The sequence below is a fragment of the Lutra lutra genome, chromosome 4 (genome assembly GCF_902655055.1).
Source record: "Lutra lutra chromosome 4, mLutLut1.2, whole genome shotgun sequence".
NCBI lineage: Eukaryota > Metazoa > Chordata > Mammalia > Carnivora > Mustelidae > Lutra > Lutra lutra.
This window is the reverse complement of record NC_062281.1, coordinates 160,869,900-160,896,888: the sequence shown is the minus strand read 5'-3', so window position 1 is coordinate 160,896,888 and position 26,989 is coordinate 160,869,900. Positions and strand designations below refer to the sequence as shown.

The 26,989-nt window shown below is 40.9% G+C and overlaps 1 protein-coding gene across 2 annotated transcripts in view; it reads right to left on the bottom strand.

The window, feature by feature from the left end:
• Positions 1 to 2,316: 2,316 nt before the first annotated feature.
• ATPAF1 (ATP synthase mitochondrial F1 complex assembly factor 1) overlaps positions 2,317 to 26,989 on the bottom strand; it is a 31,130-nt gene continuing 6,457 nt past the window's right edge. The window contains exons 3-9 of one of the 2 annotated variants that reach the window (XM_047724110.1): positions 24,957 to 25,007; positions 24,291 to 24,353; positions 20,837 to 20,887; positions 19,652 to 19,699; positions 14,775 to 14,870; positions 12,548 to 12,655; positions 2,317 to 5,091 (exon numbers count right to left, since the gene is read on the bottom strand). In XM_047724110.1, the coding sequence (XP_047580066.1) occupies positions 4,897 to 5,091; positions 12,548 to 12,655; positions 14,775 to 14,870; positions 19,652 to 19,699; positions 20,837 to 20,887; positions 24,291 to 24,353; positions 24,957 to 25,007 (612 nt within the window). In that variant the 3' untranslated portion in view covers positions 2,317 to 4,896. The remainder of the gene's footprint in view (positions 5,092 to 12,547; positions 12,656 to 14,774; positions 14,871 to 19,651; positions 19,700 to 20,836; positions 20,888 to 24,290; positions 24,354 to 24,956; positions 25,008 to 26,989) is intronic. The other variant, XM_047724111.1, reaches the window with a different exon arrangement.

Genomic DNA, 26,989 nt, shown 5'->3' with positions numbered 1-26,989 from the left:
AATCTATGGAAGCAATAGCCTTGTAAACACCAAGCACGAAATGCTGGGGAAGCACAAGGACCATGTGATGTGCTGGGAAGCACTGAGGAGGCACAGAGGGCAGCAGGGAGGAGGGCAGGTGTCAGGCCGGCTCTGGATGCTTCCAGGGAGCTTTGAAAGGCATGTAAGAATTAACCTGATGAAGAGGGAATGGCATTTGAGGCCGGCAGACACATCCTAAAAGACCAGCACAAAGGTGAGAAGAGCACGGGGTATTTTGGGAACTGCCGCTCATCCAGAATGACTGGAGCTAAGGGAGTACGTCGGGGCCCAGCCCGAGAGGGGCCTGCAGAAGCTGACCAGATCTTGAAGTTCCTTTGTCCTGGGAGCTGATGGAAAGGGACTTGGTTCTGAGAGCTCAGGGGAGCCTGGGAGGATTCATAATGGTTTGAACCAATTTTTCTCACAGCTTCCAGCTCCTGCGGTCCACAGAGCTCAGAGATGGTCCTACGCAAGTGATGAGTCGGCTCACTGGATGTCACAAATGACACCATTAAGCCTGGAGCATGGACAGTCGCCTTCTATTCCTGGCTTGGCTCCTGATGCAGGCGTGACCTTTCAGTCATCTCTTCCCTTTTTGTGTACCAAGTCTCTCCTTCAGCAGAACAGGGATAAAAATGCTGCCACCAACCTGCCACATTAGGAGAACTGCCAAGACCAAAGTGCTATGGGCAGAACAAAACAACCCAAAACAAGTTCTCCTTGGTTAGGACACGATGCCTTTGGAAATAAGGTTTGGAGAAATCAGGAATGTCTAACACATGCATTTTGTTCTTTAGTTGACAGCAGGAAAAACTGGCAAACCTGTGTCTCAGAGCAAGGGCTGATTCAAGAACCCCCATGACTTCTCAGGGCCTGAGCTGGCTGCTGGGGCTAGGCTTAGGCGTAACTAACTACCGTCTTTTCTGAGCTGGAAGTAGAGGAGGTCAGGGCTGGTGCACAGAGAGCAGCCATGCATCTCACCAACCAGCAGGTTCTACTGATCTCACAGGCTTGTGAGAAGGGCAGATCTAACTCATGCAAAGGGCTTACACAGTGTCTGGCACTTGGTGAGTTTCCGATAATCAGTGCTAGTGGTTACTGTTAATGGGTATAGACTATAAGGCCAGCTCTGAACTCACTGGACCTCTTTGCACGGAGCATATAGTCTTTGAAACTTTGATATCATCTACCTGTTACTCTCTTTTAGAACCATAAGCACTTCATGGTGGGTGCCATGGTCCGGGAAGATGTGCATCTCCCCACAGTACCCAGTAGCGTTCTTGAGCCCTCTTTGCCCCTCTTCTGAGATGGCACTGGTCCACTGTCTTATACTGTAATTATTCATGTCAGTGTCTTGCCCGCTGAACTGTGAGCTCCTCCAGGGAAAGGAAGGAACCTTGAAATCTGAGCCCAGAAACACTCATGCTTAGCCAGGCCCTGCTGCAAAGGCCTCAGCACTTGCCGTTCTTTCTACCTGGCACTTTTCCTCAACTCATGTAGCAGCTCTCACCTCTGCAGACACCACTCTCCTGACCACTAAGTTATTGCTTCCACTCCACATTCTAGCACACTATTTTTTTTATTTTCATAGCACTGCCAGTATTTGAAATAATCTTATTGGTTTATTCCTTTATCCTCTCCACAAGGGATAAAAGTTCTGCAAAAACAGGGGCCTTATTTGTCCTATTTGTTGCTGCAGTCACTGGTTTCCTATAACTATGCTTGGCATAGAATAGGTGCTCAATAAATATTAATAACTGCTGAATCAATGCTAAACCAAATGGCTGGGGGTGGGCATTTATACCTCTTCTCCAAGACTGAGTAAGAGATCAGCATTGTGGAGACTGCAAAAAAACCCAGAACATGTAGTTCCTGCTTCCAAACTGTTAGAGGAAAGAAGCAGCGGCATAAACTTCCTGAGAACGGACAAGGCAAACTATGGCCAAGTGCCAGACCTGAGGCCTGAGGGAAGAGAGACACAGGCAGTGGCCGGAACAGACCCGGAGAGCAGGGATCATCTTCTCCATCTCCCCGTGTCAGCACCTAACATGGCGGCTGGAGCAAGTGCTCTGTGAGGGACTGCTGAACTGCCCTGAGCCCGCTGAACTGCCCTGAGCCCACAGCCTGCCAAGGTCATGCCAGGGAATTGGTAAGATACACAGACTGTGTATAAGCTGGCATCTTGGCTTGCAAACATTACTACTTAGTAAGTTCCAATCTACGTGTCTTGAGAGATTCTCTTAAATTCAGAGTATTTAAATATAGGTACATAAACATATACATAACAAGATAATGTTTTGGCTAAAATCCATGTCATTTATTTAGTCAACAAACAACTGAGTATCTTCTATGTTCCAGGCCATGTCCTTGGCACTGGGAATGGAGATAAACCCTGGCCCTCAAGGAGCTCACAGTCTAGTGGGGGAAAAGATACATACACACATACTTATACTGGAAAGTATGCAAAGGGAGAACACTATGGGCAGCAAGAGCAAAGGAACCAGTCGTAAGTCTAATGTCCATAGGAAAGAGAGATTTTTCGTGACGAAGAGACAAGGCAATGGTTCTCAACGTGTGACTGGTGAATGACCTACACGCGAATCATCTGGAGCACATATTAAATGCAGATTCCCAGCACCTCTGGCAAAGATTATGATCCAGCAGGTTGAGGGACAGGAGAATAAAGTGCTCTAGGTAATTCTACTGCAATTTAAAGTTTGAGAACTTGTGAGATAAGGTTTGCTCTTGACACGGCAATGGAGAATGATCTGCATGTCTGAAATGCTAATTTGTGTTGGTCTTTAAAGAGAGGAGGGGGATTAGAAAAGAGGAAGGGTGTTTACATTTATTAAGCTCTACCATAGTGTATGTATAAGCCTATTTAATTCTCACCATAATCCTATGAGGTAGATATTATCCACATTTTATAGACAGAGAAACAGAATCAGAGGGTTTAAGTAATTTGTTCAACAGCATACAGCCAATGAAACCTAACACTGACATCTGAACCCAGATTCATTTAACTCAAGCTTGTCCACTTTCTATATCATGTTGCACCTGGGTACAAATTTACCGACTGTTAACAATTTTCTTTTGTTCTTTGCCAGATTGTACCAGGTAAATATAAAGAATAGCCAGATGGCATTTTGATCATGTCCAATGTAACTGTCCATGTATATATCCCTTTCTGGCAAGTGGGGATCTAGGGCAAAGCTGGGAGGAATGAGCAGCCAATTCTTATCTCTTTTCCACCTCTGGTGGAGATGTTATAAAGTGTACTATGGCTAAGAACTGGGTCTATCTGAAGGCAAGGCAAACATAACTGGATACCCACAAAGGCAACTCCACCCAATGTCAAAGATCAAAACATACAGAATCAAGTTTCTCAAAAAAGGAACTGTCAGAACTAGAGGCAGGTCCAGAATTTGCATTAGGAACAGTTCAGCCTTTAGAGAAACTGTGAAAGGGTAGCAGCAATTCTAGGTTAAACAAACAATATCTCTTTCTATGCAGACTCAGAAGTATGACAAAATCAACATAGTTCAGGAAATAATGCAAAGTCCAAGCCCATCTAAAGAGCTTGGGGACAGGTCCAACCTATAAGCAAACTTCTGTAATAAAGAAAATATACAAACACACAGGCTGCAAGTACTGGTTACCTTCCCACTTACCAATTCGGGGTCACACAAGCAGACCTCAGGCAGGAGCAGCAAAGTGGGGCACGCCAGGTCAAGAAAAGGAAACACATAGTAAAGGGGGATGACAACAATACTGGGGGGGCCCTGGGACCTCAGATTCAGAAGGCTGGTGTGTAACCACTGCCCTCTTCTAGCGCTGAGCCTGGAGCCACAGCAGTGACACTACAAACCAAATGTGAGTTTCCAGTGCTAGAGAATACCTTTCTTATTTTTCGCATTTCAAGCAACTGCTGAGTCCAAAGATGAGATTTACACTGACACCAAGGATAGCACATAGGTTAGATTTCACTGTTTGGTGTAAAAAGACTGTAAGCCAGACTTTATTTTATTGCTACATTTTCCCCATACCCAATATGGGAACATTTGCTTCCACTTACTTTTTCATATAGTACTGGCATGGCTTAGAGTTGTTTAAAACAAATGAAATAAAACACAACATGCAAATCGGGATGGTTCCTCTCCTTTCAAAAGTGTTGATTTATTTACACTGAGCTGATTCACCCTCTCCAGATACACAGCTTCTAATAGGCAAAGTTAGAGGAGCAGGTGTAACAAACTATGGTTTAGAAATGCACAGGCACTGTACTTTTGTGTTTCACTATACCTGAAATCTACTGACCCTCCAAACCAGCTCCAAGAAAGGCAACTCTGGAGACATCTAGATGAAGTCTGAATCTTGATGGCAATATTTGGTCATTCTAGAGTCTAAACAGGATATTTGGGCTATACCTTTGGCCAGCCAAGGGGCACACAGGAAGAGTATGCAAAGTCCACATCAAATTATAGCAGGTCTTCAAGCTTACTACCCTGTCACAAATTTATAAATATGAAGAACTAATCATTTGGGAACTATGAGGTCAAAGGGATACACAGCACTATTATACTGTGTAAAGTCACCATCCTGTGGATCCTTAGCTCTCTCTGGTTATGACCTCAAACACTTAGAAAGGAAGGCTTAAGTATGCTGGGATATAATTATCAGAATGTTTGGGTACATTCATTCCTGAATATCAAGTAATAGGGCTCACCTCCACGATTACTTCTTGCGATAAGCCTACAAGGCAACCCATCAGAGACTGCTCCTTACACCTGCTAAGCTCCCAAAAGTTCAAGGGGCCAGGTGGGCTGCAGAAAACTATCAGGGCTAAGCAGACTCTGTAAGCCAGCCCTCATAGCTCTAAGTCTTATCCTGGTTCTGGGCACATTTCAGTTCTGCTCCAAGTCCACTCTGCTCCAATTCAGCAATGACAGACATGTACTTGAACTCATTTGGTCTGAAGTTAAAGGTCTCCACTAATCCATAGGTCTCCTTCCGGTCGGTGGCATAGAAGAGCTGAACTTGGTTGGCAATGCACTGTGCCTCAGCAACATTCTGTAAGGTAAAAAGAACAGTGAGGTCGTTCCCTACAAAGGGCCATAAACCTGTGTCTGAGTCCTGTGGCAAGTAGAGGGCCTTACCTAAGAGTCACTGTTTCCAGAAAGCTTCTCTGACTCCCTGACATCCAAGTCTTGGTAAGGTGCCCCTTGTCTATGCACCCAATTACCCCACGTTAACCTCAACCATATGTATCATACGATATTGTATCTGTCCTTTTCTCTTCCGCTTTTTTGTCCATCGTTCCTAGTATGAATCCCTCAAAGTATATGCTTGCTTTCCATCCCTGAACATGGTCATATCTAGTCAATGTTTGCTGAATACATTAACTCACATGTCTGAATTTCCCTCTTCATTCAGTTCCTTAAAAACTGTTGTGTATTTTCGGGGGCGGGGGGGAGGACGAGGAAGAGCAATAGTTACTTAGCTTCTAGAACCAGTTTATGAGTCAGAACTAAGTTGTTAACTAACCAGGCATACTCTTGAGAAAAGCCTGTTCCTGATACCACCTCAGTTGGAAAACTAGTGCCAAAGCCAGCTGTGCACGTCTACAATTTGTCCACAAATTCTGACACTTCTCTTTGAGGGAGCCTAGTTTCCCTTTCCTTGAGTGTAGGCTGTACTTACTGTCTTCCTTCTTCCAAATGGTGGCAGAATGACTTCTGCTACTAAGTCACAGAAGACACTGTAGCTTGTGTTTTGCCACCTCTCTTGAATTACTTGCTCTGGGGAAAGTCAGCTACCAAAGTCATGAGGATATTCAAGCAGCCCTGCGAAGAAGCTGATGTGACAAGGAAATGAGACTTCTTGCCAACAGCCACGCGAGTGGGCTTGGAAGTGGATCCTTGAGCCCAGTCAACCTTCTTCAGAGGATTACGGCCTGAGCCAACATCTTGGCAGTGACTTCATGAGAGACTCCACACCAGAGACACCCAGCTCTGCTGCTCCTGAATTCCTGACCCACAGAAACTGGGAGGTAATAAATGTTTCTGTTTTGTTTTTTTTTTTAAGCCACTCAGTTGAGCAGTAATCTATTCTGCAGCTACTTCTTACTACTGTATCAGCAAAGCTCCAGGGAAGAGAAGGGTCTGCCTTATCTAAAGCTCAGTGGCAGAGAAATGGTGCACTCTATGTAACAGAGGTGGGGTCTACTCTCAACATCTTACAAAACAATGTCATCAAACTATTAGTACTTTTGCTTCCCATATGTTTCCCTGGTCCCAGCTGGTCAGAGGCACTTACTTACTCATTATCACTGTGTTTGTATGGCTAAAGCTCAACATCCCCCAAATACTGGAAAATTCCCACTAAAACTATCAAAAGTGTGGTATGTCTAGCTACAGAATGATGAAAACGGATTTATAAATACCAAAGGCTCCTTTACCTCCACTCCCTCCCACAGGGCTTTCAGGTCATTTCTTACTGGCAGGGACTAATCTCTGAGACTGGATTTTTAATCAAAAGCCTTTTTCCAAAACGCTGGTTATTTCAAGTTAATAGAATTTTAGAACTAGAAGGGGCCTCAGAGATCACCCAGTCTTCATTTAATAGGCCAGGAAACCAAAGGAGAAGTGGTTCAGGGATGGTCCAAGGTCATACGGCTAGTGAGTGGCAAACTGCATATGGCTAGCAAGTGGCAAACCGCGGGACTACTAGACTGGTACTCCCTCTCCTTCATCCTGATCCTGTTCATAGTGTGGCAAGATAATTAAGACTGATCAAGGTGGTAACTCCACTTCATCAATTTTACCTTTCCTATACTCAAACATGCCTCAAGAGGAAACCATTTCTTTCTTTTTTTTTTTTAAAGACTTTATTTATTTTACAGACAGAGATCACAAGTAGGCAGAGAGGCAGACAGAGCGAGAGAGGAGGAAACAGGCTCCCTGCTGAGTGGATAGCCTGATGTGGGGCTCGATCCCAGGACCCTGGGATCATGACCTGAGCCGAAGGCAGAGGCTTTAAGCCACTGAGCCACCCAGGCGCCCCAAGAGGAAACCATTTCTAAAGCAAGTGCATTGCCATAGTTGGAGGCAGATACCACTACTTTCTGGACCCATGAACTGTAGGGGTCCCTGATAACTGATTTAATTTGAGGCTCAGGCCAGTGGAGGCAGGGGTAGTTTCAGCTGTATTCATTCTAGAACAGTGCTGTTCAAACTGCAGAGTTGTAGGGGCTCTGTGGAGGTGTCTCAGGTCCCTTCACCTCTGTTATAGCTGTATTTTTTTTTTAATGTTATTTATTTATCTGAGATAGAGTGAGAGCAATTGAGAAAGAGAGAGAGAGAGAGAGAAAGAGAGAGAGAGAGAGAGAGAGAGATAGCACGAGCAGGGGAGGGGCAGACGGAAAGGTGGAAGTAGCTTCTTCCACTGAGCAGAGAGCCTGACACGGGGCTTGATCCCAGGACTCTGGGATCATGACCTGAACCAAAGGCAGACACTTAACCTATTGAGCCACCCAGGCGCCCCTGTTTTAGATGTTGTATCAGAGGTTTCGCATAATAAGATCTTGTTTGGAGGCACCGGTGGCTCAGATGGTTAAACATCTGACTCTTGATTTTGGCTCAGGTCATGATCTCAGGGTCACGAGATCGAGCCCCGCATCAGCAGACTCTTCCCCTCTACTGAGAGTCTTTCCCTCCCCCCCTCCCTCTGCTCCACCTCCGCTGCTGTCGTGGTCTCTCTCTCTCTCAAATAAATAAATTCTTAAAAAAAAAAAAAGATTTTGGGGGCGCCTGTCTCAGTTCTTAAGTGTCTGCCTTTGGCTCAGGTCATGATCCCCGGGTCCTGGGATCGAGCCCCGCATCGGGTTCCCTGCTCAGGGGGAAGCCTGCTTCTCCCTCCCGCACTCCCCCTGCTTGTGTTCCCTCTCTCACTGTATGTCTCTATCAAATAAATAAATAAAATCTTAAAAAAAAATAAGATTTTGTTAGGATAAAGGGTTCTGACGACTAGTTTAAAGACCACTAGTATGGTGGGTAAGGAGACATGTGTATTTCTCTCTCAAGGAGGGTTATGGAAAGCCCCCTCCCCACTGCCTTAGTTCTCAACATGAAGCAGTAGTCTCCTCCCTTTCTAGGACCTGAGAAGATAAACATTTAACTCCTGTATTGGTCAAAAAGGAGATATACTAAAAAACCTGACTCCTCCCTTTCTTTCAATCTTCACAGATACCATCACCTTACCAAGTCCTGCCCATTTTATTCCCTAATATATTTTTTTTAGATTTTATTTATTTATTTGACAGACAGAGATCACAAGTAGGCAGAGAGGCAGGCAGAGAGAGGAGAGGAAGCAGGCTTCCCGCTGAGCAGAGAGCCTGATTCGGGGCTCGATCCCAGAACCCTGGGATCATGACCTAAGCTGAAGGCAGCGGCTTTAACCCACTGAGCCACCCAGGCGCCCCCCTAGTATTTCTGCGGTCATTCTCTCTCCGTCATCTTTACTATTCTACTTCAGGTCTTCACTATCTCTTGCTCATACTACTGCAACTGTCTCCTAAATGATCACAATGACCAGGTTAGAACTAAAAAATATTTAGGAAGCAAATAATTAAGATTAATAGCTTTGAAGTCCTACTCTTTACCAGTCACTCCCTGTTCAAAACCCTTTCATGACATTTTCATGTCCTCAGGATAGAGCCAAACCTCTAAACACAACACACCATATCTTCTTTTTAATATATTAATGAGAGCAAACTGTTTGTAATACCTCAAGTCATTTTATGTGTCCTAACATGTACTTATGTGATTCCCTCTATCTGGAACATTCCTCTTCCCTGCCCCACTTTCTTTATCTGGTTAAACTCCTGCTCATGTTTGAGATTCAGCCCAGGTGTCATCTCTAGGACTTCTCTTTTTCCTCTTTCTGGGCCAGGGAAGAGCCCCTGCACGAGCATCCTAGCACTCTATCCGAGCACTGGCCGCACTCCAATGAAATAATCTATTAACACAGAGGTGGAATCAAGTAAGGATTTCAAATATTCTCCTAAATGTCAGCATTAAAGTTATTAGTGCAGAAGAAACCTCTAGTTTCTGTATATTTCTATTCATTTGCTTTACTGTATTTGGAAGTACTACGCCAAAGTGCAAATTCATGCACGAGTAGCAAAGGATCATATGTTACATTTCTACGTTTCCCATCTCTGAACTGCATACCCCTACAATAAATTCTAACATGTCTAGTTCTGTACTGCATAAGAAACTCACAGTAAAATTGATTTCTATGAGGCAAATGTATGTTGTTTGATATGTTTTCCAGTATTATAAGGGCAAGAAGCAAATTTTCATTGTTGATGAAGCCTGTGCAGCAGTGTAAGACCACCAGAGTGAGGTGGTAGAAATGCCATAACAGAAGGGCCTCCTGTCATCTCCAGAGTCCACTTTCATTATGGTTAGATGCTAGGCTTTGCTGAAGACCAGAAACTAAATCCTCTGTGTCACTCTGTCCTTCTTGTGGGAAAATCTTAAACCTTGTCCTTATTGGTAACTATATTCGCTCCAAATCTCAATTTGAAACAGCCACACTCAGCCTACTACTATTTCCTAATGAATTAATTATAGGGGCTTGAATTCAAGACCCTGAGATCATGACCTTGAGATCAAGAGTCAGACACTTACCCTACTGAGCCACCCAGGCACCCCAGCTATTTCCTATCTTTTAAGCTCACTCCCAACTTCGAAAATCCTTTAACTCCACCAGGACTCTCAATTCTTACGGTCTCTAACTTTCTTTATGTTTCACCTTCCTCTTTATTCAGCCTGTATTCCATGGTCAATAATTATCATCATTCTTTTGCACTCACCTTTAACTTTCTGTTCCCTACTTACTTCATTAGACCACTTGGCTGAACCATAACCCCAGGTAAACACAAATCTCAGCCCTCTCTCTCTCTCTACACCTGTACCCACACAGCCATTCTCTCTTCTGTTTTTCTAGACCATATGTTGACACTTTCTGTAAAGGGACAGCCAATTAATATTTTAGGTTCTGCTGGCCCTACAGTCTTTGTTGCAACTACTTAACTCTGGTGTGGACCTAAAGCAACCATAGAGAATATGTAAATAATAAGCATAATTGTGTTCCAATAAAACTATTTATAGACACTGAAATTTGAATTAAAAACACTTTTCACAGGCCATGAAATATTATTCTTCTTTAGTTCCGCCCCTCTCCCTCCAACTATTTAAGGATGTAGAACAAATTTTTAACTCATGGGCCTTCTAAAAACAGATAATGGATTGGATTTGGCCTACAGGCTGTGGTTTGCTGATTCTGTCCTAGAAAATAATTTCACACTTTTTCTTTTCCACTCAATTATCCAACACCTATTCTTCCGTCTTCACTCTCTGCTGATAAGTCTTAGTCTTTTCACTAAGCAATCTGGAGAGAACTTCTACAAGATACCACCACCTCTCTTCATTTAACTGTATTTGTGTCCTCTTATTTTGGCTTCTCTCCTATTGTTATATTTCTGGCAAAGATCAATCACTTAAAAATACCTCAAAAATTCTCTCCTCTTTCTCCTGCATTATCAGTATTTCCTTCTCTACTGAATCTTTCCATCTGCATACAAATATAAGGTTCTTTCTCTCATATTTAAAACAAAACACATTCTTGTTCCCACCGCTCCCTCGCCAGCTAGTGCTCCTACTCTCTCCTTCTCTCCACAGAAACATCCTTGGAAGACTTATGTTTACTCTACAATTTTTCTTCCCAACCTCTTTTAAATGTACTCCAATGATGCTCCTGGCCTACCACTCCTCTGAAACTGTCCTTAAAAAGCTTGGTATGACTTCCACGTTGTGACATCTAGTCAGTTCTCAGTCTTCATCTCATTTGCCCTACCAGCAAGTGAGACTTGGCCAGTTGAGCCCTCCTAATTTCTTGAAAAATTTTATCTTAGCTTTCAGGCATTTTACCATCTTAGTTTTCCTTCTATCTCACTATTCCTTTTTAATCTTCTTTGCTGATGCTTCCTCATAGCTCCAGACTCAGTTCTTAGACCTCTTTTCATCTTCATTTACTTCCTTAGTGATTTCATTTAGTCTCATGGTTTTAAATAACGATCTGTATGCCGACAACTCTCATATTTCTATCTCCAGTCTGGACCTGTCCCCTGACCTCTAGGCCCATATGTCTAACTACTTACTACTTGGGCATCTAATAGCTATCTTAGATTTAACATGTCCAAAATTGAGCTCTGATCTCTCTCCCAAATCTGTTCCTTCTTCATTCTTGTCTACCTTAATCAATGGCAACTCCAGGGGCACCTGGGTGGCTCAGTTGGTTGAGCATCTGCCTTTGGCTCAGGTCATGATCTCTGGGTCCTGAGATCAAGCCCCACAATGGGATTCCTGCTCAGCCGGGCGAGCTGGGGTCCCTGTTTCTCCCTCTGTCTCTACCTTGCTGTGCTCTCTCTCTCTCAAACAAATAAGTAAAATGTTAAAAAAAAAAAAAAAAAGGCATTCTTTTGGATAGGATTTTGTGTGACTTCCAGCTGAGTGTGATGATGGAAAGAAGTGTTCCAATTCTGTCCCAGGCTTATTGCTACCGTGAAACACTAGCTGAGTGTCATCACTTTTTCCTTCTCTGTATGTAGCTGGTAAGAGAGAGAGGACAAATAAGTGGGTATTGTATTGAAGAATCTTAGGGAGAAGAGGCACTACAGTGTTCACTATTTTGACATCCTGAACTTAAATCCTGCCAGATAAATGAGACGGAAATGAGCAAGGACTAGACAAACCAGTTGTATAACAACCATAAAATGGCTCCTGGCCCTGGATATTCAGAGAAAACAAACACAATGGGCATCACCATCTATGGACATATGGTCAATGCTCTATCCCAGGGAATGGGAAAAGGGAGAAGGGAAATCATTATGTATGCTGAATATAGTACATGTGAACAGTGTGGAGGAAGAGAAAAGATTGAGAACTATTCCAGACTTTGAACTCATCCTGACACTCAGAAACCATTTGTGTGTCCACAGTCTCTTACTTGAAACCCCTAGGGCCAGATGTGTTTTGGAGTCAGAATTACCGTATTCTAGAAAGGCAACAGGTGCATTATGTAACGCCCTATGGTCAAACACATTAAAATTTTCTTAGTAAAATGCACCAAGTGGGATTAATAAGGACTACAAGTGGCCTTCTATCAGTTTAAATGAAGATTTAGCTACCAAATAAGTTCAACTCAGATAAGGTCTTGTAACCAAATGAATTATGAGAACTTTGTTCTTAGAGCTTTTAGACTTCAAAATTGTGAGTAAGTGACTGAGTCAGTGATTGTACTAACTTCAACTTGGAAGAGCTCGTGCAAGACAAAATTATTGTCAATGTTAAGAAATAAGTACATGTAGGTCTCTGGAATTTTACCTCTCATGATCTTTGACAGAAGAATAGTACCTTCAGGGCTACCAGGTAAATCCAAAGAGGTAAAAATTAATTCTTACCAGAAATGTGGGATCCATTTCTGCTGTCATCAGCACTATGCCCTTTTCTTCCTTAAGTTCAGGGTAGTGATATAAAACCAGCTGGCTGGTTGCAGCATCCCCTCGGGTCTGTAAGAGAAACACTTATCAAGGCTCAATAAGGTACCACCACACAAAACTGCAATTTCAGAGCAATAGAGAGTCTAGAGGAAATTCAGGCTCTTAACAGCCCCTTGGGTGGCTAGTGAGTCAGAGGACTGGTAGGTGGGGGGATGGTCAGGCTTGCCAAGGCACAGTGAAACTGACAGTTCGCACAGTGTTATTTGTGTCTTCAATTGAAAAGGGTTTGGCTTTTTTCCCAGAAAATGTTTACAGTAGGCAGTGAATCCTTCATCATGCCATATATTTAAAAACAAAATGGCACAAGCAGCTACCAAATCAAGTTCTAAAGAAAGCAATATGCCTGTGTAATTGCCACTTTTATGGACTAGTGCATTTCACAGTTGAAATCTACTCCCCTTGGCTGGCTCTGAAGACTGAGCTCTTTTAAGCTGTAGCAAACAGCTGGAGAGTTTGCACATGGGCCAGATTTGTAATGTGCAGTTTTAAAATATAATCTAGATGGGAGATGGGGGGGGGGGGGAAGAAGAATGGGAACATCATAATTTCATGAAGAATGGACAGGGCAGTGGTTATCAGACCTCAGTCCAGACTAGGAAGAGAGGTGGGGTTCAAAGTTAAAGCCCTCAGATAGTATAGGAGGAAATAACTGTTAAAAAAAGATCTCTGGGTTTCATCTTTAAATTTCAGCAAAAGTCCTTCTAATTATTAGCTAATTATTGCTTGGGTTCAGCTCATCTTTCAGTTCTCCCCTATAGGCTTTAAATACACTGATCATTTTTTAAAAAAATATTTTATTTATTTATTTGACACAGAGAGAGAGCGCGCACAAGTAGGCAGTGAGGCAGACAGAGAGAGAGAGGGGGAAGTAGGCTCCCTGATGAGCAGAGAGCCTGACGTGGGGCTTGATCCCAGGATCCTGAGATCATGACCTGAGCCGAAGGCAGAGGCTTTAAGCCACTGAGCCACCCAGGCGCCCCTATACTGATAACTTTGATTATAATTACGTTTCTGAATCTTCTTCCCATAGTCATCTATATGAGCTTCAGGAGGTCTCACAGGTCTTTAAGTCCTAGCATTGCCTCTAACACAGTGGCATAAGGGTTCAGTTCACAGAATGGAATCAATCAAATCCAGCTCTGCCACCTATTACCACACTCATCCGCACTAGGAACTAACTGCTCTGAGTCCATACTCTTCTCTATAAATAGCAATAACAACAGTGATTATCTTCGTGGGACATCTGTGAGGATTAAATGACATAATGTATACAAAACACCTGGTACATAGTAAGTACATCAAATGTTGGTTATTATAGGATGTGCCCAATAAATGTTATTTTATAATTCACCCAATAATCAAGTAAAAACTGCTCCCTCGTTCTGCCTTTTCCTTTTTTTCCCTCCCCCCCCTTTTTTTAAACAAATGTAATACAATTTTAGGATACAATCACATGGGATACAGTCATGAGCAAACACCATTCTATTTTGCATTTCCTTAACTCCAACCTTCAAAGCCATTGAAACATATACTTGTTTTTTTTTTTGTTGTTGTTGTTGTTGTTTTTGGCAATGTGGCCTCCAAATATAGAATGTCAATCCTAGTTATGATCTGATTTAAAATACTGACTTTATTTTTAAAAGCTGCAAATGCTTTGGATTGAACTTAATCCAATATTTGAGAATAAAACAAAGAAAAAAAGAAAGGAAGGAAGCAAACAAAACATCTCTGGAATGGAAATGATGCATCTAGTATCTCGAAAAGTGCTGACTCTGTTAATAAAATACAAGTAAAACATGGAGCCTAACTTAGGGTTAAAAAGATAACCATCGTAACTCACCCATGTTTGTTAAGTGAGGCACAAGCAGTAAACGTTATAGAGGTGGGGGAAGAGACAGGAGAGACCAAATGTGGTCAGAGAATATGTTTCAGGGTCTTTTCTAATTTCTAGGTATTGAGTAGAGCCTAGAAAGCTAGCCCAATATACAAAATATAACAATTCATCAACACCAAAGCAAATACTGCTAGGAGTTAGTAGATACTCCGTGTCCTCAAGCCTCAGCAAGGGCTTAAAGTCCCACAAAGGAGTAAGCTTCTTTCTTCTAGGGGATGAGCACAAGCCACCTACCTGAATATTTATAAGTGCAGTGAAGTGGAGTTCAGTACCTGTCCATTGTCCTACAAAGAACTCATAACCTTCCCTTCTTGGTAGTGCACAGAGAAACTGTGGGAAAGATAGATGAATAAATACAATCATTTGCTCCATATCCAACTGCCTGTATCATTTACTCCATTTTTTTCACTATTGGTTTTTTTTTTTTTAAGATTTTATTTATTTATTTATTTGACAGAGAGAGATCCCAAGTAGGCAGAGAGGCAGGCAGAGAGAGAGGAAGGGAAGCAGGCTTCCTGCTGAGCAGCGAGCCCGATGCAGGACTCGATCCCAAGACCCTGGGATCATGACCTGAGCCAAAGGCAGCGGCCCAACCCACTGAGCCACCCAGGCGCCCTCACTATTGGTTTTTAAACTTTTTTTTAAATTATGAAATTCGTAAGTGACAATTTAACAAATACTCATAAACTTCCCAACCTACCTAAGAAAGCAAGCATTAGAGATCTAACTGAAGCTTTCTCTGTAACCCATTCTAATCCCATTCCAGAGTAACATTTATCCTGCATTTGGTGTCTGGCATTCCCTTTCAGGTTTTTATGCTTTAAATGTACACACACACATGCGTATCTATACACAAGAACTACTACATGTTTAAAAACTTAAATCTTATCAAACTATATGTCCATTTTGCAACTTGTCTTTTTCACTCCACATTACACTTTAGAGATTCATCTATGGTGATGAATACAACTCAAATTCATTAATTTTCATTGCTGTATGGAATTCTATACAAATTTACCACAACTTATCTATTCTATTGATGAACACTTGAGTTTTTGAATTTCTAATCTTTCCAATGCTGCCGAGTTAACTTTTGTTCCAATTATAATCATTTCCTATTCTATCATCTGAGGCTGATACTGGAGCATGGCTGTAAACACAAAGAATGATTAGTTTTACGCTATAATGTTTGGAATTGGGGATGAGTGGTGAAGAGAATGGTGTCAGGACAAAACAAAGTATAATCAGTCTAGTACGCCTTAGTCATGGAGCTGTCTCCTTATGGCCAACCACTCAGGCCAGATTTTATTTTATCTATTTTATTTTTCTTAGATGATATTAGATATTTTATCTATTTTATTTTTCTTAGATGATATAATCTCAGTGCCTAGCTAACATATAACTGATTTGATTTCTGTTGCTCCTGGTCACAGTGCATTTTCTAAAAGTTTCTATAAATGGAACCAAAGAATCTAAACTTCTTTTGGGTATGATATCTTTCATTTAGTTTAATTTTTCATGATCTTTCCATGGTATTTCATGTATCAATAGTTCATTCTTCTTATAGCTGAATATTATTCCACTTTATAGGTCTATGTACACACAATCCCTCTCCCCCTACAATATCTTTATATACCTGTGATAGATATCTTTTAGTATTTGGTTATTACAAATAAAGCTGCTATGAACATTTGTGTTATATGAACATATGCTTTCAATTCTTGGGAAATATCTAGGGAGTAGAATAACTAGGTAGTATGGCAGGTATATGCTTAACTTTTAAAGAAACTGTCATTCTGTTTTCTAAGGTGCTTATACTGTTTTACGTTATTCTATCAGCAGTATATGAGAGTTCCAGTTCTTTCATACCCTCACCAACACTTAGTACAGTCAGTCTTTTTAGTTCTAGTCATTTTAGTGGTATCTCACTGTGGTTTTAATTTGTAATTTGCATTGTGACTAATAATATTGAGCATCTTTTCAGGTGTTTATCTGCCATTCCACTTGACTGGCAAATTGTATCAGTCTTTTGCTCATTTTTTAATTGGGTTGCCTATCTTAAGTTTTAAGAGTTTTTAATATATTCTAGATACAAGTCACTCGCCAATATGTGTCTTGTAAATATCTTCTCCCAGTCTGTGGGTTGTCTTTTCGTTTTCTTAACAGTGTATTTTGCAAAGTAAAAAATTTTATTTTTTATTTATTGTGGTAAATAAAATAAATAAATAATATATAAAATTTATAAAATATATAAAAATAAATAAAATAACATTAAAAGTATCATTTTAACTTTTTTTTTAAAAAGATTTTATTTATTTATTTGACAAAGAGAGAGACAGTGAGAAAGGGAACACAAGCAGGGGGAATGGGCAGAGGGAGAAGCAGGCTTCCCACCAAGCAGGGAGACCGATGTAGGGCTCAATCCCAGGACCCTGGGATCATGACCCGAGCTGAAGACAGCCGCCCAATGACTGAGCCACACAGGCACCCCATCATTTTAACTATTCTTAAATGTACAATTCAGTGGCACTAAGTATATTCATGTTGCTATGCAAACATCACCATCATCCATTTCCAAAACTTGTAATCTTCCTAAACTGAAATTCCAACCCATTAAACGATAACTCCTCATTCCCGTTTCCCCCATTCCCTGGCAGCCCTCAATCTTTCTTTCTTTCTTTTTTTTTTTTTAAATCATTCTACTTTCTGTCCATTAGTTTGACTATTCTAGGTACCTACACCTATTCTAGATACGTAAGTGGAATCATACAATATTTGTCCTTTTGCATCTGGCTTACTTAGTATAATGTCTTCAAGGTTCATCTATGCTGTAGCATGTGTCAGAATTTCCTTCCTTTTTAAGGCTGAACATTCTATTGGGTGTATATACCACATTTTGTTATTTCATCTATCAGTGGATACTCGGGTTTCTTCCATCTTTTGACAATTGTGACTAATGCTGCTATAAACATAAGAATACAAATAGAATATTTTAATTTTGATGAAATCTAATTTACTAATTTTGATTTTTTTTATAGTTTGTGTTTTTTGTGATATATTTAAGAAATCTTTGCTGAGATCACTAACTAAGATAGTATTTTGTAGAAGTTCCATTTATATCTATGATCTATTTTGAATTAATTTTTGGATACAGTATGAGGTAAGATTAGAGGTTCATTTTTTACATATGGATATCCAAATTGGAGAGATTATCCTTTCCCCATTTAATTACCTTGGCACCTTTATTAACAAATAACTGACTATACATGTTGGTCTATTTCTGGATTTTTTGTTCTGTTCTATTGATCTATATAGGTCATCTTTTAAAAAAAATTTTTATTTATTTATTTATAATTTTTAATTTTAATTTATTTTTTTTAAGATTTTATTTATTTATTTGTCAGAGAGAGTGAGCACAGGTAGACAGAGTGGCAGGCAGAGGCAGAGGGAGAAGCAGGCTTCCTGCTGAGCAAGGAGCCCGATATGGGACTTGATCCCAGGATGCTGGGATCATAACCTGAACCGAAGGCAGCTGCTTAACCAACTGAGCCACCCAGGCGTCCCTTTGTTTTTAATTTTTCAAGACTTCATTTATTTATTTGACAGACAGAGATCACAAATACGCAGAGGCAGGCAGAGAGAGAGGGGGAAGCAGGCTCCCTGCTGAGCAGAAAGCCTGATAAGGGGCTTGATCCCAGGACCCCGAGATCATGACCTGAGTCGAAGGCGGAGGCTTAACCCACTGAGCCATCCAGGCGCCCCATAGGTCTATCTTTATGCCAATATCTTCATTATTGCAGCTTTATTTTTTTTCAAGATTTTATTTATTTATTTGAGAGAGAGCACAGAGGGGAGGGAGTAAGAGAATCAGACTCCCCACTGAGCAGAGAGCCAGATGCTAGGCTCAATCCCAGGACCCCAGGATCATGACCCGAGCCAAAGGTAGACACTCAACTGACTGAGTCACCCAGGCACCCCTGTAGCTTTATAATAAGCCTTGAAATCATGAAATGTAAGTCCTCTAATTTATGTTTTTGTTTTTTTTTTTCAAAATTATTTTGGGGCAACTCCCTTGGGTCCCCTACCTCTTTGGGAGCTTTGTACTATCACTCAATAAACTTTGCTTCACTATCACTCAATAAACCTTGGTTTCTTGCCCACCAAAACCAAAAACAAACCTGTTTCGTTAATCTAGGTCCTTTGGATATCCAAATGTATATTTTTTTAAAATGGCTTGTCATTTTCTTTAAGGTTTTTTTTTTTTCTTTTTTCTTAATTTGAGAGAGAGAGAGAGAGAGAAAGAGAGAGCATGAGAGGGGAGAGGGGCAGAGGAAGAAGCAGACTCTCTGCTGAGCAGGAAGCCTGATGCAGGACTTGATCCCGGGACTCTAAGATCATGACCAGAGCAAAGGCAGCTGCTTAACCAACTGAGCTACTGAAGCACCCCTATCAATTTCTTTAAAGAAAAAAAAGCCTACTGGGATTTTGACTGGGATATTTACTCTAGAGATCAACTTGGGGAGAAACGATGACAATACTGAATCATCCAATCCACCATCACAGTCCACCTCTCCATTTACTTAGATGCTTTTTAATTTCTCTCAGCAATGTTAGGAAAATCTTTCTGAAAATCCTAGAAATTATTACTGACACCAAATCAGATGGTCCACCTCACCAATTCCTTTTCCCTTGGGTCTTCTGGCAGCTCATGACTCCAACAATATCATAATTCCTTACGCACACATAGGCAGAATAGCATGGCCAAAAAGGAAAAGACATTGGCAGTAAAACAGGACTTAAAGGAGGGTGAAAATGCGAAGGGCTCAGGTGTTGCCTCCCATGTTCACTTTTACTGACAGAGATCCAAATCAGAAAGGGCTGTGCTGTGTCAGAGAGCTAAAAAGCCTGAGCCACCTACTGGGACAAACCCACATGATTCCTTACAGCTGAAAAATCTCACTTACGGAGTCCAGTCAACACGTGAGCATCTTTCTTAAATAAACAGAGTGCTATACCACATGAGACAGGATGGATTATGAAGGGGTAGGTCAGAAAACATCCTTGTTTGGCAGCACTGATAAGCAATCCTCATCTGGTCACTGGAAACTTACTGTTGGACAGGACTGAGCCCGGGACCAGATCAAGTCAAACTTCTCTTTCTGTAGGTTAGAAAAGAATAAAATTCAAAATCAAGAAAATGTAAGGCTGCAATCACATTTAAATTCACCAAGACTTAACTGTAGGATGAAAATACAACTAAAAATATCTCTTACATTCTATCATTTATAAGTCCCTCTTATGACAGAGAGAAAAACCGGGTGTGTGTTTGGCTGCTCAATGTCAGAATTATCCGTGAGAAGTGGATACTCCAAAGCCTCCAGACTCTGTCAGAGACTTCAGGCCACTGAGGCTAAGGGAGAGCCAAGAAGGCCCGTTCAAGCAATGAGTCAGTATTACAGATCTAAAATATCACAAAAAATGCAGATCCTTTTGGCGGCGGAACATTTCAAGAGCAAGCGTCTGTATGTGTAAGAGCTGGGGTAGCAGTACTCTCAGAGCAACCACAAGACCCGGCTTTACTTTTCTGTCTCTAAGTTCTCCTCCTTAATCTTGAACTCCTACATGTAAACTCAATGCTTGATGTAAACTTAACCTAAACGACTTCCTCTTCAGGGAAGAAGAACAATTAAAGAACTAGCCAATAACCCAGAATGGCAAATGTTTTCTTATGCAGAAGTTAGTGTGAGGACGTTAACTACAAGAAGCTAACAGCACCTGACAAACCTCAGTGGTCAAGAGTGGCCAGTGACTATCTCGAAGACAGCAATTTCAAGGGAAAAAAATAAAGAAAATGCCACTTGCTAAGGGAAAATGCCAGAAAAAGCCTAGGAAGAGGCTTTAAAGTCAGCTCAGTAATAGGTCACTTATAGACAAAGGGGAAGAAAGCTATGCTCGAGGCCCTGTCTGAAATTCCAACAGCGTGGCTGGAAAACACCAAAAAGAAGTAAAACACATTTGGCAATTGCTCAGCAACATAAACTTACACCATGCTCCCTTGTCAGAGACTTGAGTCAAAGAGACATTTCTAAACCAGAAAGAGGGAAAACAAGAGCCATAAATATACCATATGGAGCTTCCAATCTTTGGTGCTTAGGGCATAATAAAAACCCTCGGAGCTATAAATGTAAGTTCTCAAGAGGCAAATAAACATAGAAAAAGTAAAGACAACTGCCTGCTAAGGTTAGAGCCCTGACCTTCATGCTATAACACTTTCATTTTCCCTCCAAACTACTTACAGGAATAACTGCGTAGACCGTATCTTTTGCTGCAAAATACTGCTGCCAAATCTGTACAAAAAAGAGAGGGTGTCTGTGACTTGTAGGTAATCTTTTCAACCTGTGCCAAGAAACAGTGACAGCTTTCATTGCTCAGAATTAACGTGCTATTTGATAACAAGGAAAAAACCCCAATGTAATGCTTTTATTACTAGTACATGATTACGAAAAAGATTTAATACCATCTACTGTTCTAGATGATTAAACTGTAACTCTTAATAATAAATTCCTGTCAGACGAATGGATTCCATGACCTTGTTAATCATTTCTCTCAAGATGTGCCTGTATGCAACAGACATGTTCTTTTCTCATATCTTCTCTTTTTCTCCCCAAAACCCATATTCCCCAGCCCACTGTGGGCTTCTCAGACAGCCAGGACATCAGTCATTCAGAACCCAGTGTATGGAGTCAGGCTGACCTGGATGCAAATCCCAGCTCCAATCATTTGCTGGCCATGCTACTTAGGGCCAATTACTGAAAATACTAAATAACATAATACTAAACAACATAATAATCAGTAAAACAGCAATAATATCAATCTAACAGGATTATTGTGAGGACTAGTATGTTTGTGCTTAGCACGAGAGCATTACAGTGCAAACCACAGCCAAGGTGCTCTGAGGGCAACAAAGACGCACTTAACGCAAGTTCAAAAATGAATGGCAGAGGAGGGGACACTTGAACTGTATCCTCAAGAATGATCAGGAGTTAGCTCGATGAACAAGGAGGCTAGGAAGATGAACAGGTAGGATAGAAGACACACATCTTAAGTAAAGAATGACAGCATTAGCAAAGGCACAGAAGTCAGGGAAGGCATCACAGCCAAGGTGACACCAGAGTGAGCTTTTGAAGAACAGGGCCATCCTCTTCAGAGATGCTCTGCTTTGCCAACATTTTCAATAAGAATGGGGGGGGCTAAGTGAAGATACTAATCAAAGTATAATCTAACTAACACAGGATACAGAAGGACTATTACCTCCCAGGACCTGAGCAAACCACTATCAGTGCAGCCCAAGGTTGTTTTCCCATTTTTTTTTTTTAACATGTCAGATAGTCTTTTCATTTTAACGACAGCATATCCTGCTATTTTTATTTAATCTATATCAGTAGATAGTTCATGAATCAACAATGAAATTTATAGACAGATAGATGTTTCCTAACATAACTGACCTTGGTTACTCAAAATTATTTTAACAAACACAAACTTATGTTTAAAATTATAGGTCTGCATGATATTCATCACATGATCAAGGCTCCTGGGCCTGGCTTCTCTCTCTCCCCCCTAAAAAACATGGTTGGTGTCCGCTTTCTATTGGCATCTCTTCCCAAAGACACAGTTTGAGACTTTGCATAAGCCTCTATTAACATACATTAGAACCCTATGCTGTTCTTGTCTGTTTCTGTCTCTGTCCTTCTACTGGGCTAAAACTCTTTGAGAGTAGGGGATTCTCTCATTTATTTCCATGTCTGGCATACAACCTGGTATTTAGTAGATATTCAATAAATGCTTCCGCTGATACAAATGACACACAGCACCCAAAGGAAACTCATGGCAATTGGCACAACTTTCCATAGGGGAATAGGATGCAGAGTCAAAGAGACATGGGTTTGAGTCCCAGTTCTACCCTAAGCTACTTAATCTCTTTAAATTTGTTTTTTACAACCAAGTAAAACAATTTTTTTTACAACCAAGTAAAAAAATTTGTTTTTTAAATTTGGTTTTTTACAACCAAGTTTCCTTGGTTGTAAACTGTAAATAATAGCACCCGTACTTCAAGACAGTTATGAGACTTTAATGAAATAGTGCATATGAAGCACTTAGTACCTGGCACACAGTCTACTGCTTTATTATTTCGATTTTCTCAATATACCTAAAATAATTCATGGAATTACAAGAAAAGCCAATAAATAGCTTATAATAGTCTAATTAGAGAGAAAAGGATCACAGATATGAAAATGTAAACAGCAGTGCAAATCAAGGTGTATGGAATAATCAAACAGGTAGGACAGATCATAAGTGCTCTGAAGGAAGGTGTCCAGAAAGCTCCCTGAAGAAGGTCCTATAATAACAAAGGACTCTGAATGGCAAGCAAAGGAATACAGGAAGTCACTGAACATTTGCAAGCAGGTCACTGACATAATATTTATTTTTATTCATTTACTTAAAAACAAAAATGTGGCATTTACTGTGTGCCATGCACTGTTCTATGTGCTTTACAAATATGAACTCATTTAATTCCCCAAAGAATTCTACAAGTAAGTACTATCATTACTATTATGAGATAAGTACTATTTTTTTTAAAAAAGATTTTATTTATTTATTTGACAGAGAGAGAGAGATTACAAGTAGGCAGAGAGGCAGGCAGAGAACTGTTCTGCTGAGCAAAGAGCCTGATGTGGGGCTTGATCCCAGGACCCTGATATCATGACCTGAGCTGAAGGCAGAGGCTTAACCCACTGAGCCACCCAGGTGCCCCAAGATAAGTACTATTAATACTACTATTAGTATTATTATCTCCACTTTACAGAGAGAAACTAAGGCTCAGACAGGTTAGAGTTAGCGTTATAACTTATCAAAGTCATTAACGTAGTAAGTGGCAGAGCTAGGACTTAAAACTCGTGGCTTGGCTCTTGAGTCTCTGAGTCTTGGTTTCTTTTTTTTTTTTTTTTTGTTAAAGATTTAATTTATTTATTTCACACAGAGAGGACACAAACATGGGGAGTGGGAAAGGGAGAACCAGCAGGTGCTCAACTGACTGAGCCACCCAGGCCCCCTAGAGTCTGTGTTCTTAACGAATACACTATGCTTTTTCATAATGAAAGCAGAACTTTAAGAGCATTCAACTGGCAAGGCTATGAGAGGTGGAGAAGCAGGGAGGAATAAGAGCAGGGAAACCTAATTAGGTAGTACAGTACGCCAAGAACACAGTACTGACGATTTTAAATAAAATGTGGGCAACGGAGTTGGGGGTGCCTTGGTGGCTCACTCATTAAGCGTCTACCTTCAGCTCAGGTCATGATCCCAGAGTCCTGGGATCAAGCTCCAGCATCAGGTTCCCTGCTCAGCAGGAAGCCCACTTCTCCTTCTCCCACTCGCCCTGCTTGTGTTCCCTCTCTCACTGTGTCTCTCTCTCTGTCAAATAATAAATAAAATCCTAAAAGAAAAGATGTGGGCAACGGTAATGAAAGAGAAGGGGGTAATATGAGTTGATTAGACATATAGGAGTAAAATCAAGAAAGGTTAAGTTTTCTTCTGCCATTTTGTTTCACGTAATTGATCACTTTTGCTTTCTATGACCACCTTTCATTTTGGCTAGAAAGAGGGGTCAAGAAATATATGCTCCTTTCTCCTTTCAGATTTGGCTTAGAGAGCACATATTTTCATAAAGTATGCAAGCCCATTTTCATTCATTACCTGTCTTATTTCTTCTGCAGTTTTGTCTTTCACCATCTCAATGTTAAAGATTGAACTGAGAGTCTGAATGAGAAAACAAAAGGCAATTAACATCCACAATTAAAAAAATAAAACAGTTTAGCTACCTGTAAGCCTTGTGGGAAGCGACAGATCGGGACAGTGGAGCCGATCTTCAGTAAGTACAGAGTGTGTATAACAAAACCTGCATGCTCAGAGAAGTGAACCTTTAAGCCCAGGCAGGTTTTCACAGTCCTATTCCTGGGGGGTATATATAAGTACTTTCCAAATGCTTTACCCTCACTGATGAGCACTGTAGCATTTTGCAGCTGGTAAGAGAAAATCTGGTTGTCACCTTTAACTGCTATTCTACTGGGGTGGCTCCTTATTTGCAAATTAAATGAGTAAACATATTTTGATTTTTAAAAACTACTTCCTATAGAAAGAAAGCATATGACTAGGATTTCCTTCATATTTCCTCTAGCACCCTCAGGACCCACACTATGCCAGAAATTATATCAAGGGCATAAAAAGTCACAGAAATATTTTTCATCTCCACAGTTGGAAAAAAATCACAAAATCACTGAACCACAGTAAGTATGTTCAAATCTGCAGCCTCCTGTTATATATATTCCATATGACTTCAGACTTAGATCTTTAGAAACCTACCTTGCCCTTAGTGAATCCTCTGCTCACAGGATGTTTCCCCAGGGCGTCTGTCTGAAATACATGATGAGACAGGATATTAATCTGTACACATTACTCACAAGGAAAAGACCATCATGCTGGGTGAGGTGCACAATATCTCATTTAGTAATCTGACACTTAAAACCTCACTTTTCTCCATTCTATATAGTAACTGTACACACTGTTCTATGAGTTATCGTTTGGAGACAGCTTTTCTATGACTAAGCTTTTGAGATAGAGAGATGAGAAAAGACTTGTTAGTAACTACCATCTTCCAGTACATAGAGTCCATTCTGTACCTGCCACTATGGATAATGAGGGATTCCTTCCCAGAATGAGACCTGCTTGGGTTTCCTGTGCTCTGCTCTCTGATCTGCTCCACAGTGAGCCACAAGGAGGTGAGCAATGGAAAATTGTATTTTCGAAGGCTGTTTCTCATCTGTGACACACTTCTGATGGCAGGCATCCTTACCAGACTAGTCTTTCCAGCACTCACTCTTAATATCCCTCTATCAAATTAGTGATTATTTCTTCTCCTAGTCCACTATCTCTGATAAAGGCCAGGGCCAGGAAATCCTATTATGAGATTGCTGATAACAGGGATGTGTTGTTTTAAGTCTTGCACTCAATTTTCAGTTCAAGTCCATGCCTTTCAGGAGGAGTACAATCTACACCTGGGATTCTGAGGCTGAGAAACACTGTCTGCATAAAATCTTGTCTTTTGTTACTCTGTGCCTCAAGGAATCCAAACCTTTAATGAAGGATGCCCACAGAACCAGTACCAACAAATTAGGCAAAAGTCTGGTGTAGAAAAAACTGTTGGATATACCATTGTCTTTTTGGTCATACCCATACCCCTATATAGTGGCAGCATCCTAATGTAGTCTGTCCTTCACTCATAAACTTTCCAGAAAAAGAGAATTGATTTCCTTTTCATACCACTCACCTTCAGTTGCACTGTGAAAACAAAACAAATGAAACCCTCCATTTGCACAGCTGCCTTCACCTTTTTTTTTTTTAAATTTCTTTCCAGCATAACAGTATTCATTGTTTTTGCACCACACCCAGTGCTCCATGCAATCCTGCCCTCTCCAATACCCACCACTTGGATCCCCCAACCTCCCACCCCGCCGCCCCTTCAAAACCCTCAGATTGTTTTTCAGAGTCCATAGTCTCTCATGGTTCACCTCCCCTTCCAATTTCCCTCAACTCCCTTCTCCTCTCCATCTCCCCTTGTCCTCCATGCTATTTGTTAGGCTCCACAAATAAGTGAAACCATATGATAATTGACTCTCTCTGCTTGACTTATTTCACTCAGCATACTCTTCCAGTCCCGTCCGTGTTGCTACAAAAGTTGGGTATTCATCCTTTCTGATGGAGGCATAATACTCCATAGTGTATATGGACCACATCTTCCTTATCCATTCGTCCGTTGAAGGGCATCTTGGTTCTTTCCACAGTTTGGCGACCGTGGCCATTGCTGCTATAAATATTGGGGTACAGATGGCCCTTCTTTTCACTCCATCTGTATCTTTGGGGTAAATACCCAGTAGTGCAATGGCAGGGTCATAGGGAAGCTCTATTTTTAATTTCTTGAGGAATCTCCACACTGTTTTCCAAAGTGGCTGCACCAACTTGCATTCCCACCAACAGCGTAAGAGGGTTCCCCTTTCTCCACATCCTCTCCAACACATGTTGTTTCCTGTCTTGCTAATTTTGGCCATTCTAACTGGTGTAAGATGGTATCTCAATGTGGTTTTAATTTGAATCTCCCTGATGGCTAGGGATGATGAACATTTTTTCATGTGTCTGCTAGCCATTTGTATGTCTTCATTGGAGAAGTGTTTAATCACCAAGCCCGGTATATTCTTTTCCCACAGTGTCCCTCCAATCCATTCTTTATTTCCATTTGTACTTTCAGAAATAACAAATTTAAGCTCCAAGTATAAGCTTATTGCATTTTATTTTAAATTAAGACATTACTTAAGAGAAACCATTATTTTATGTATCAGAAA